The 12,776-nt window shown below is 46.9% G+C and overlaps 1 protein-coding gene across 1 annotated transcript in view; it reads right to left on the bottom strand.

The window, feature by feature from the left end:
• EPAS1 (endothelial PAS domain protein 1) overlaps positions 1-12,776 on the bottom strand; it is an 84,402-nt gene that overhangs the window by 16,437 nt on the left and 55,189 nt on the right. The window contains exons 3-6 of the mRNA XM_007097858.2: positions 10,811-10,962; positions 10,304-10,388; positions 6,800-6,918; positions 6,500-6,705 (exon numbers count right to left, since the gene is read on the bottom strand). Of these exons, the coding sequence (XP_007097920.2) occupies positions 6,500-6,705; positions 6,800-6,918; positions 10,304-10,388; positions 10,811-10,962 (562 nt within the window). The remainder of the gene's footprint in view (positions 1-6,499; positions 6,706-6,799; positions 6,919-10,303; positions 10,389-10,810; positions 10,963-12,776) is intronic.

Below are 12,776 nucleotides of genomic sequence, written 5' to 3'. Positions count from 1 at the left end.
GCCCAACGGGGCTGAGCAGCTTAGGCCTCAGCTGATTTAGCCCCAATGGAGACTTCTTCAGAAAGATTCTCAGCAGTTCACTTGTGCCAGCCAGCTGCTCTCCCACCAGGAGGATCTGTCCCCTCACTTGGCCAGGAGCAGAGAGGCCTTTAAACTCATCGGCAACAGACATGTTCCTTGGCAGCCTGATTCTGGGGGTGGTGCCCAACAGCACCTTAGCAAGGTGAAGCCTGGGGGAGAACATGGAGACAGCGGAACAGTGCTGGCCTTTTCTTCCTTCTCTACAACCAAATAACTTTCTTGTTGGATCCGGGGCTTTTGAGCGTAAGCCTGGGAATAGGAATTATACCAGTGGGCCCTGCTGACAGTGGACCGGCCATTAACAGGCTTGCCGGTTTGCCAGATAAATTGCTTCTGTTTCTGGACAGGGCTAGCATTTTCTAGAGACCCTCAAAAATGAGGCCATCCTGTAAAAGATAGGATACCACTCCCTGAAGAAATCAAATTTTCTTTCAAGATTAGAATCTTTAAAATGTTCAAAGTAAATGTTTATGATAATCAGCCTCATAATAAAACATTTAAAAAATCTAATTACTTTACCATGCATTCAAAGGCACACAATGGGCATATTTTGGAAGGAGACAAACAAACCTAGATTTCAGAATTGCCAGCTAACTTCCCAGGAGTGGCCTTCATTTATCTTGTCAACTAAAATAAATATTTAATGTCTCCTTCTTCATTCCTTTAAACAGACTACTATAAAAACTGGGAAATACACATACCCCAAACACAATTGAAGAACATTCGAGTTGTCAAACTTCACAAAGCCAGGAAACCCCAACTTCAAGCTAATGGTCATTCCCCTCCATCTGCAGGCACGCAGACGCCAGTGGGGAGGTTAATGAACCCAGCTTGTTTATAGGGTCAGCTATGACAGCACAGAAGGGCCTTCGCTGCTAATTTCCCCGGGTCCCAGAGAAGCCTGTGGAGCTGGGCTGTGATAACACTTTCATCTGCTCTCTCCATCAGGGGCAGGGAAAACTATTTTTTTTTCTTTCTTTCTAATTAAGGGCCCTGACTCACTGGAAAAAAAAAATCAGTCTGGGGTCACCCATAAATTTAAAAAGTCAACTCAGTAGGGCTGTTCTGTTTTAGAGAAGAGGGAAATGTAAAAGGGCCTAATTTACCAGATTTCAGAAATGAGAAGAGTAGAGCTCACTCTTTAACAATAAAGTAGAAGAAACAGATCAAGGGTGAGGCACAGAGAGAGAGATAGACACAGATGGGCAGCCACAGGAGGCAGAGATAGAAGGCGGAAAGAAAACAAAATACAGAGGAAAAAAGGTCACTAGATTCTGAAGTGTTATGCCAAGTTAAGATGTGGGTCAGACCGCCTGGCTTTGGGATTCAGAATCAGATATGTCTTCATAATGTAAAATGACAGTTACTCATTGTCCTTCAATTGTTCTTTACCTGTAAATGCCCACAGGTTCTTTTCAACACGGATTACCTGTGCCTCTCTTGGCTACAGTATCCATGCCACTGCCTCAGTGGGCAGCGGAAACCCAGCAAAAGGCCTAAGATGGCTCGTTCCTCCTCCAGGTGACACCGCTAAGCACACGTGCACGCGGGACACGGCAGCAAGCTCCCTGACTCTAGACACCACTGCCTGGAGGCAAACAAGGTCTGGCCATGGCTTTTACCCCTGCTTCCTAGGCGGGTAAAGGGTTTGCTAAATCAATTCGTCATGTAAACAAGCTGTTTACAGGGTATTTTAAACTATTCAAGAGGATAAAAGTTTTAAGGACTTTGTAAACCACGTATTTGTTTTCCAAAGAATGCATGTGCTAATAAACCATACTTCTGTTGAAGTCTGTTTTCTTTCCTTCCACCCTTTCTGGCCGTGGCCTGTCTCCAGCAACAACCTGATTCACCTCAGTTTGGTTTCTATAATGGGCTTAGAAGCTTTGGAACTTCATTTCCTTAATAATAGCCAGACTGCTCACAGACTCAGATTTCAATGCCTTCTGTTTTAATATACTTTTACCCAGATTTTGTTTGCTTTAAACAGTAGTCCTTAAGCTTTGCGTTTTCCTCAAATATTATGTGGCCTTGTGAAATCTATACAAACAGCTCTGTAGTTAAGGGACAGTTTTCATCTTGTCGGTGTGATGTGCAACGGGTGTGGTGACTTTATACCTAGGAAGACCGCCCTAGCTCAGTCCCGGACTGACCCTGCTCTGAGTACCACCAAATGCCACAGCTGCCTTCGGTTACCTTGGGACCCCCAAGCAGTAAGAAGAAATCTGCCTTGAATTGTTGCAAGAGAGGAGCAGATCGTGTAGAAGAAATAATCTTTGAATTAGGACGTTGATTCAACTTCGAAATATATTGCAAAGAGAATTTGTAGAGCTGTCTCTTCTAGGGGAGTATCTCAAGCAGACCAGGCAGGATAATATATAAGCATTTCTCATATGTATGTTCAAACTCTGGCTGATTTCAGGACACTGTCATTTGGAGGAGACATAGATGTCAAGGAGAGCACTTAAAACTTCTTCTAATTCAAAGATTTAAAGAGAGTCACTACACCCTCTTCTATTAGATGTGAGCAGAAAGGCTAATAATGTGTAGGGCTGCAAAAATATTTAGAATACACTAGGTATGGTACTAAAAAGCTACATGTATTAATTTGAAAGGCCACTCTGAGTTTTCAAATGCCACCCACCCTCTAAAAAAAGTACAATAATTTATTAAGTGTATCTCATGATGCAATGAAAGTATATAATCTTTTACTACTAATTTGCCTAAAATTAATGTATTTTATTCTCAGATTTCAATACTCCTGCCTCCCAAGTATTTTGATGTGTATGTATTTCATGACTCATGGCTCTTTATAGTTTTCTTCACTGACATTCTCTTTATGATCCCCAATTCTTCTCTCACTATTGGGGGGCTTGAACTCACGAATCATGAGATCACGACCTGAGCCAAAGTCGAACGCTCAACCGACTGAGCCACCCAGGCGCCCCCCTCTTCTGTGTATAAAGAGAATTCGTCATAAATTTGATCCACAGAATTTGAAACACAGACATCTTAACTTACCCAATTATGCCTCATGTTGCCTTAATCCAATGGCAAAACAGGGTTGCCTTCAAATTCTTTAACTGTAGACTATACGATCCTCTTTGTTAATCTGAAATTTTCACTGTAACTCTGATACCGTATTCTCCCTATTGATATGGAGCCTACCCACAATCTGCTTTTATAATTTATTTCTCAGAGACAGGAACACTCACACACAAATCACAGTAGGATTATGTGAATTAGAGTTGGCCCTCTCCCTGGATGCCTGGCTCCCTTCGCAGTTACTCCCTGTCACCACTAGGTGGCACCTCCACATGAATTTAAGAACCACCCCATTTTAGAGTTAAACTATTTGTGAATAACCTCTATCTCCCTTTTCAGTGAGCGGAATGCTCTATTTTGTGCCATCTACTGCAGTTCGTTAAGTTGCTGGTGTCTCAATATCTAAACTCTTGGAGATCAGGAGCCATTTCTTTTACTTATTTGCTAGAATAGTCTCCAGCACAGGGCTAGATACACAGTACATGCTCAGTAAATAACAGCTGGCTCACTGGTTGCTCAGTATTTTAGGAAACGGAGTAGAACGGCTCTGTGGGAGTCCTAAATGGAGACAGATCATCGGTCACAGTGATAGTCAGGACATCCTTCCTTAACCTTGCCACCATGGTGCTCCCCTTGTCAGGAGCAGTCAACCACATATACGCAAATGTAACTGACATGAAGTGTCACAGAATTTACTTTGTAAAATGTTTACTTTTTAGATGATTAATGCGAGACCTAATAACGGTCCTCTAACCCTTTATGATGAGGCACGGGACCAGCGCATTCTGAGCTGTTTTCCTTTATTCTGCTGTGGCTGCCTCAGAACCCCGTTGCCTGGATTCCATGGACTGTGGGAACCCGAAAGTTAAATGTGAGATTACAGCCTGATTTTCTCTCTTCTTTCTGCTTTATTTCTCTCCCCTCTCCCTTTATTTCTTCTCCAACACCCCCTTTTTTTTTTTTTTTTTTTTTATCATCAGTCTGTGGTTTCTATACACGGAAGAAAAAGTACTCAGCCCTCTTTAAAAAGTGATTTTGTGGATTCCAATTGCCTTATATTTTCATCAGATTCTTTCAGTTTTCCTTATGGTAAAGTAGTCCCCTGGGTGGGAAATTACAGCCCCTCAATGTAGTTAGATGTCATCAAATCTAGTGAATTCCTAGATTAAATGGGAAATGGAAAGCAGTCCCCCGCCCCATTAGCTATCATATGTAAGTGTTGGTTTTTGAAACATTGATCTCGGAAGGGTATTAAGGAGGCAGAGTGAGAGAGAGTGAGAGAGAGAGAGAGAGAGAGAGAGAGAGAGAGAGAGAGAGAGGAAGAGAGAGTGTGTGTCTGTGTACATGTGTGTTCATGTACACCTTTCCCCATTCTAATGAAAGAGTGAAAACAAAACAAGCTACCAAACCCAAAAAACTCCAGTTCTCATCAAAGCAATAGAGAAATAGCACTTAAGGATTAAGGACTTAAAATAGTCACTTTATAAACCGTCTAAGCCATGTCTGTGCCCTTGTTAACTAATCTGCTAATCGGTTAAACACAACTTCCGTGAGGCACAGCATTCTGTATACGTAAAGCACCTCTGTATTCATCCCTCCAGCCCACTGAACTCAGAGTTCGGGCCATGTAATTAGGTTTATTGAAAGGCAAGATTTTGCTGAAAATGCAATGTGTCCAGCAGAACTTAGAAGCACTATCACCCTCCATACTCTGAGTCACAAAGCCCTAAATCACAGGTTCCTTCAAGCCAGTATCGACTCTGCCTGTAAGCCCTGAGCCAGACTAAGCAGTCGGCACCAGGGATCTCTCTCTGCTCTGTGTCCGTTCCCTCCTCGACCACTGTTAGGCCAATTCCTGCTACGTGTGTCCCCTCTTCTTTTATCCAAAGCAAAGCTGCTTTCAGGAAATGACCTGAGACCCATTCAAATAAGGTAATGAAAGGAGGACAACCTCAGATTACTCTTTCCAGAGGATTTTTTTCTTCACTTTAACAAGGATCAAAGTCTTAAGCTTAAAAAAAATCCCTGTCTTCTATTAACTAGAGATGCTGAGTTATTTTCTTGGACTGTAGGGTTTTCCCAGAGCTTGTGGGGTCACATGAGGGATGGCTTCACTCACAGGGGCTACATGCAGCTTGCAGAGTCCCAGGCACGACAGCGGCTGCTCCGGGCTGTATGGCTAAGGCATCCAGAGCACAACCCCATCCTGGAGCCAGACATGTGGGCCACGCAGTGGGAATTCCCATGTCATCTGGAGAGTCTATGTTATAGATCTGTGTCTTCTGCCAAGAATGTTCCTTTGAATGCAAAGGCTTCATCTGACAGATGACCCCTTACACACAACATGGATTTCTCCAATGCCTGCCTTTGGGACAACCTTTATCTCCAATCTTCATCCCGATCACAATAATGACACTATTAACCACGGTAATCAACATCGACTGTGTCAGAGTTCTAGGACAAAAGTCTTCATATGTGCATTTTCTCCCTATGAGGTTAGAGTACTTCTTACTACTTAGAGAATTAGCTGCTGCCTGGGTCCTGGTGCCATGGTGGTCAGAACAGGGGGCCAGGAATGACTCAAGGATCCTTTCACAAAAGTCCTTTAATTGTGCCTCGAGTGGAGACCAATTCTAAGAAGGGACATATGCAATCTTAGGCACTCTTTCAACAACTTATAATAAAGAACAATTTAGCATGAGAATAACAGCCCACACTGAACATTTCCTATTGGACTTGAACCCGGGCCATCCCGCCAGAGCCAACACTGAAGCACGTCACTCTCCCATAGGAGAGCTGTCAGTGGGGCCTGGTTTGGGGGGTTAGAGTCTAGCTTAGCTTCCTTCATCAAAAAGTCTTTGAAATTAGCCTGGACTGTAGCTGGGATGGAGGTGACACAGAAGGAACAAAGGCTGAGGGAAGAGCTCATTAATGGAAGAGAACAGGTGGAAGGCTTGCAGCCATGGGGCAGTTTCAGACCCCAAAGCTCCTGGCTGGTCTCTGAATTGGGAGTGCTGATGGAGATCTCTAGACCCTGGTCTCCTGGGAATGAGACTCCTGGAAATTTGCTCAGGAGCCTGACACATATGTGGAGGACTATGTACACACTCAACAAGGACAACGGGGCCACAGAGCAGAATGGCTCTGCCTTTGGCCCCTGACATCGCATCAATGGGGAACCACCAAATAGGGTACCCAGAGCCCCTCAGCCGCACTGATGGGATGAAACAGTGACACACGCCCACAGACTTGTACCTGGCAATGCAACATTCCCGCCCCAGACCCACACCTTTCCCACAGGCACAGCCACACACGCACGCCCGTGCAGGTGAGACACAGCCCTGCCACGGCACACGTGTTCCGGGGCCCCCACCTGTCATCACAGTAGGTGAACTTCATGTCCATGCTGTGGCGGCTCAGGAAGGTCTTGCTGTCCAGGGGGATGTCCATGTGGGATGGGTGCTGGATGGGTTCGCACATGATGATGAGGCAGGAGAGCAGGGGCTCCTTGAAGCTGCACAGAGTACTGTGAGGGGGGCAGCTGTTGTACACCTTCACCTGGCCGGTGCAGTGCAAGACCTGGAGACCAGCCATGGGGGGATTAGCTGTGGGGCCAGCGGCACACACGGGGGTCGGGGTGGGGGACTCCAGCCCAGGCCTGCTGTCGTCCTACCTTCCAGGTGGCTGACTTGAGGTTGACGGTCCGGCCTCTGTTGGTGACGGTGCACTTCATCCTCATGAAGAAGTCCCGCTCTGTGGACATGTCTTTGCCTTTCTTCCCAAAACCAGAGCCTGGATGGGGGCGAGCAGAGGGACCCGGTTGACTTTTAGTTTCATGCTTATATTCAGAAGAGGGGCCCTGATGCAGTTTTTCTGGGCAATGTATTGTGCGTATTTCCCGAGAATCTGCTCCCTTAGCACCTGTGGCCTGCCATGAACGCTCAGTACCATATTGGCCCACGGACTAACATTGTCTCATCTCCAGCTGGTCTCTCCAACTGGAGTAGAAGCTCCTGAAGGCTGTTCCACTGTTTTGTTTCCCACTGTACCTAGTACATAGTCAGTGCTCACTTCAGGGTTGCAAGGCAAGGAGTGACCAGTAGCCATGATCTTGGCATGCCTCTCCTGGGTCAGGCCCATGTCCCCTAGAAGGAATTCCAAGGGACGGTCTGGGCGAGACCCAATCTCCTCAAAGGGATAAACCTCTCGGATTAGAAATGTCCCTCAGACACCCCCGTTTTTTCCTCATCCCTGGCCCTCAGTAATTTGATCCCTCCAGGGCCCTATTTTCAACCTGCGGTAGCTGCATTCAGGATACCAAGCCATCAGCTTTCTCCCTAAAGCGACATGTGTCAGGGCTCTGGTCCAAGCCTCCTGGGTTTAGTGAGCAAGTTCACTTTGAAGATTAACTCAACATGGATCATATCCTTTCTCAGCCAGAATTAAATAAATCGCCACGACAAACACCACAGCCTCCTTTCTGATAGTCTTCAGATGCCTGCCCACAGAGAACTTTTCCCACTTTCCACAGAACAGTGATGAATGTGGTGAGTGCCAGCTGAGTCCCCCTCATCAGTGCCTAAATTCTGCCTCCACCACCACCACCTCTTGGACCTTCCTGGGTGCACTCCTGCTCCCCTGCCCAGCATCACAGAACAATCCAGAGCCTTTTTTCCCCAAATAGTCACAGCCCTCCATAAACCTCTAGAGGGCCATGATATATCAGACTGATGTATCCTCAAAGGGCTGTATCAAATGAATTTTGGCATCTCTGAATCTATCTTAAACTTCCCTAGGAGCTGTTTAGCCCATGAAATAAGAGAACAAAAGTGAATCTCTTTTTTTTTTTTTTTTAAGAGAGAACATTCCTTCAACACGATTATAAAATCATCTCTCCCAAAACTTAATGATGGTCCCTATAATTTTCATTTTCATCAGTGGGGTCTACATATCATGAGATATTCTTCTATCCTGGGGCCTGGATCCACTATTAGGATCAGTTCAGGTGCTGTTGATAAGTGGACTGGAGGGACTCATTTGTGGCTGTGGCATAGGTTACTATTGTGGCCTCCTAACTTTGCTAACCTCTAGATTCTCCCCATTCTGCCATTTAATTAATCTTTCTAAACATAGCTCCAATCAGATTACCCCACCCCTGCTCAAAAACTTTCAAAAGCTCCCGTCTGTCTACAGGATAAAGTTCGAGGCCCTCTACCTGGCCTTCAAAGCCTTCCACAATCTGCCTCATGTCCTTATCTCCTTCTCGGTGTTCACACTAACCCTTTGCTTCCAGATTGTGAGTCCACGCAGGCCGGCACCTTCAATGAGGATTTGCTGATTCATACAGTTTGATCCCAAGTCCTTGACACATGGACCAAGCGACCTAAAGTTCTACTTAGATAAATAGAGTAGAATCATGCTATGAATCATGGTACTTGCAAGCAGAAGGTCCCGCCTAGACTTTGCCTGGTCCAATACCATCAGTCTGAAAGGAGAGGCTCTGAGGAACAGAGCAATGGAGTGGCCTGGCTCAGGTCTCACGGTCAGACTGAGACTAGGTCAGTGGCTGAGCTCCGACTGAGAACCTAAGGGCTGAAAAGTTTCTGGAGTCCAGAACAAGAGACTTTTCCATTTTCCCAGGCTCCCAACACCTCCCTTAGAAAGAGATTCAGAAAGTCTGGTAGCCCCTTCCTCAGAGAAGCAGACAAGATCTTTCAGCAGCACAGATAAGGCACTGAACGGCCTGTGGAATGCTCTCCAGCCTGTGCACTCTAGGAGCCAGGTGGCCCGAGGTCCTGAGGTGGGAGAGCGCAGGGGCTGGGTGAGAACTTTAGTGGGGGAGGGGGTTATAATTCCACACTTTGCGGGCTCCGACTGTAGCAAGGGTGGAGGTGGGCCTGTGAAGCACCTGTTTCTGCAGTTGTGTGCAGGAACAGAAGCCCAACCCTGCAGGCTTGGTGCCACTGCCTCTGTCATTCAGGCTGGCCAAGCACCCCATGGCCGTGATGTTACCCCATGGTAAGAGATGTTACAGGGGATGGACAGCCATGGGCACAATCTGCCAGGACAGTGATGGAATCTCTGATTCAGAAGGGACCTGGAAAGTCACTGAGCCCTGCTTCCGCTCAAAGCTTCAGTCTTCTTGACAATATCTTCATTTGTGCCTGTGCCTGGAGGTCCCCAGCTCTGACTGTCCTTGCAAAGTGATTTCAGCTTATGTGGGCCCTTCCATCCGCTGGTATGTGCTGGATAACCCCCATAAGTAGGATACAATATATGAGAGCTTTTCAATCTCTTCTCCATCAAAAACTACGTGTTGTGCGTCTTATCACCCGGGGACCAGATTCATTCCTTATCTAGTCTTCAAAGTTGGCCCCCATGAGCCATGCCTCCTGATATCCGTGGCCTTGTGTACTCACCTCCCACCCTGAGCAGGGACTGGCTTATAACTCCCTCTAATAACAGAATGGGGCAAGGTGATGCAGTGCCAGTTTCAGGGCTAAGCCTTCAGAAACTCTGGCAGCTTCCGCTTTTGTACTTTGGGAGCCCTGAGCTGCTGTGTCAGAAGTCTGGAGAGGGAGGGGCTCTGAGACTCCACAGAGTGAGAGAGAGGTCCAGCACTGCCGGCAGCCCAGCAGAGTCCCAGCCTCAGCTATTGGTCACAAGGTCCCAGACGTGTGGGGGAGCCATCCTGGTCATTCCACTCAGTCCAGCCCCCAGACAACAGTAGCCCAGCTGATGTCATGTGGAGCAAAAGAACCAGTCACAGAACCCACAGAATATGACAGGTAATAAAATGATCGTTCAAGCCACAATGCACTGTGTGGTTTGTTACACAACAGGTAAAAGCAATAGGTTCCACGAACATCTGCGCACAGACGAGTGTACTGGTTTGGGTGGCCCCATTTGGCAGAGGCGCTGGCCTCACAGGTGGTGAAACCTGCTGGAGACAATGTCCTAACCTAAAGGACTGCCTTACTAGCATGGCATCAGGTGCCATGAAGGGCTGGCCAGACACAGTTCTGAGTACAATGTTCTGGGTATTTTAGGGATGCCAGTTTTTTTCTGGATCATAATGACCATGATCCATCAGCCCTACATTCGTAGACAGAGGGAATACAGATCCCCTCCCAAGTGATGTAAGAAGGAATGAAACATAGAGTGAAGAATACTTTACCATTTTTGAGACTCAGGTTCTCACGAATCTCCTCGTGGTCACAGGGATGAGTGAAGTCAAAGATACTGTGTCCTGTTAGCTCCACCTGTTTCAAAAACAAGGTTGGGCTTCATTACTCCTAATTCTGAAGAAGAGGTCTCCAAGAGACATTTGAGCCACCTTCCAGGTCGGGAGACAGAGAGTAGGCTGAATTGGGTCTTCCCATATTCCAGTCTGGCTTCCCACAGACACGTGGACATAATACATAAAAGACTGCCATTGATGACAGAGAATTGATTCACAGGGTTGGTCTGTTAATCTAGTCAGTAGAACTGTCCATCAGCAATGTCAAACTCAACACGAGGGCCTGGGAGTGTGCTCCTGAGGCTTGTAGCCTGAGATCAGAGAGAGTGGGGGAGGGCACAGGTAGGGAGAAGTCAGGATGGATGTGAACAGAACCTTCCACTCATTTCTACCCCCAAAAGCAAACGTCTTCCCCTTTTTGAAAGAGCCAGAGGAGGGTGTCACCTGTGTGAGTCCCATGAACTTGCTGATGTTTTCCGATAGAAAGATCATGTCGCCATCTTGGGTCACCACGGCAATGAAACCCTCCAACGCTTTCAGGTACAAGTTGTCCATCTGTTGGTTAGCCTCAGCTTCAGACTCATTTTCAGAGCAAACTGGAAAGAGAGGTGGGGGGGTTGGGTGGCTTACACGAATGTGGTCCTAAAACAGATGTGACTGGCACAAACGAACACCAGCCAGGGATGGCTCAAAGGCATTAGGTGGACTTTTCTGGAACTCACACTGCCAACCATCTAAGTGTCACCACATGCCTAAAACGTGGGTATTTGATAAGCACTACACAGAGGACACCCTGATGGGGCTCTGCAGGAGTGTGGCTGTAGTGGCAGCATACTTGAAGGACCAGGGGTAACGGTGGCAGCAGGCGTCATAGATATGATGGCAGTCACAGTGGTACTAGAAACCGTAACCTTCACCACTAACACACACTGAGCAATGACTATATGTATTAGGTACTGCACTGAATATACTGTCTTATCTTTACAACGCCTGTGACGTAGGTACTATTCTTTGTCTCACCTTACAGACGAGGCTTAGAGAGACGTAGTCAGTCATTTGCCCTAGGTTATAAGGACTGTGGTTAGTGGGCTCAGGCAGCTGAATTCAACAGCTACACTCCTATTTATAGGCTTTGGAGTCAAATAAATGCAGGTTCCATTCCTCCCATTAGGCTATGACTTTGGCTAACACCTTCTCTGAATATCCATCTCCTCATCAGCCAAATGGAAAGAATAATTTCCATCTTTTGAGTAGCAAGGATTAAATGAGTGTCTAAAATGCCTAAAACACCACCTATCATTGTGATTTCCCCCCTCTTCTGCTCCGTCTAGGATAGTGCCGCTTTCCCCAAATTGCTCAAAGCCTAGATAGGGGACGTGTAGCACACGATGGTACAAATCTAAGTAAGAATGCAGGAGCAACAGAACTGGGTGACCAAAGACGAATATAGACAGTAAGTGCTCAAGGGTTCAGGGGAAGAGGGGGTCACTTTGTGGTGGTCAGAGACAACTGTTCCAGAAAAGGGCATTTGAGGCAGCTCATAAAAAACAGGGATTCACTCTGTTAGGTGAAAGAACTTTCTGGGCCCGGTCGAGGTGGGCAGACACTGGGCAAACAGGGAGGTGGTACGGCCTGGAACAAGCTCCCACCCGGGGACCGAGGAGACACTGCTGAGGGGAGCCCAGCATCCTGGAGCGGTGGCATCCCAGAGCACTGCTCTAGGGAGAATCACCTGGCAATGGTACTCTGAATGGTTTGGAGACAGACTGTGAAGACCAGAGGTGCAGAGATCACACGAGGAGGCCATGAATCAGGTTGCAGAAGTAGTCGCTAGGGGCAACCCGGGGAAGAGCCCACCCCACAACCACCACTCTGAGTAGCGCCAGCTTTTCAAGGGCACCCCTGCCGCCTGCGGAACAGCAGACGAGATATAGGCTCAGCTCTTGTCCCAAACAAAGCTCTCAGGCCCCGGGCCCTTGGCTGTTGTCCTCGGACCAAGGACTTTCTTTTGGCCCTGCTTCTCCTACCTCATCATTGAACTCCAAACATACATGTACTTACAAAAATTTGTATTCATCCAGTACAAACATTAGGCCACGTAGACCTCCTTTAACTTAACAGAACAAGGGGGTTAGAGAGTAATTTGTCCCTTATAAAAAGTGAATACTCACTTAACTAAAAGGAGTCTTCCAACACGAGGCTGTTCTGGGGAATGTGAAATGCAGTTAGATTTATGGCCCACTTGGCAAGGAACGCATGGATACTGTGACATGAGGTCCAAGGCCCTCTCCATGAGGGCACTGGATTTATTTAGTTTTCTTTTCCCTGGAGCCCCTAAATTTAAGCTCTGGGCTATATGCTGTCATTCCTCAAGAACAAATCCAAATTAGGAAATGTTTCTACCATGGGG

The sequence above is a fragment of the Panthera tigris genome, chromosome A3, assembly GCF_018350195.1.
Source record: "Panthera tigris isolate Pti1 chromosome A3, P.tigris_Pti1_mat1.1, whole genome shotgun sequence".
NCBI lineage: Eukaryota > Metazoa > Chordata > Mammalia > Carnivora > Felidae > Panthera > Panthera tigris.
Note: the sequence above shows the minus strand (reverse complement) of the source record. Positions and strands in the feature narration are given on the sequence as shown.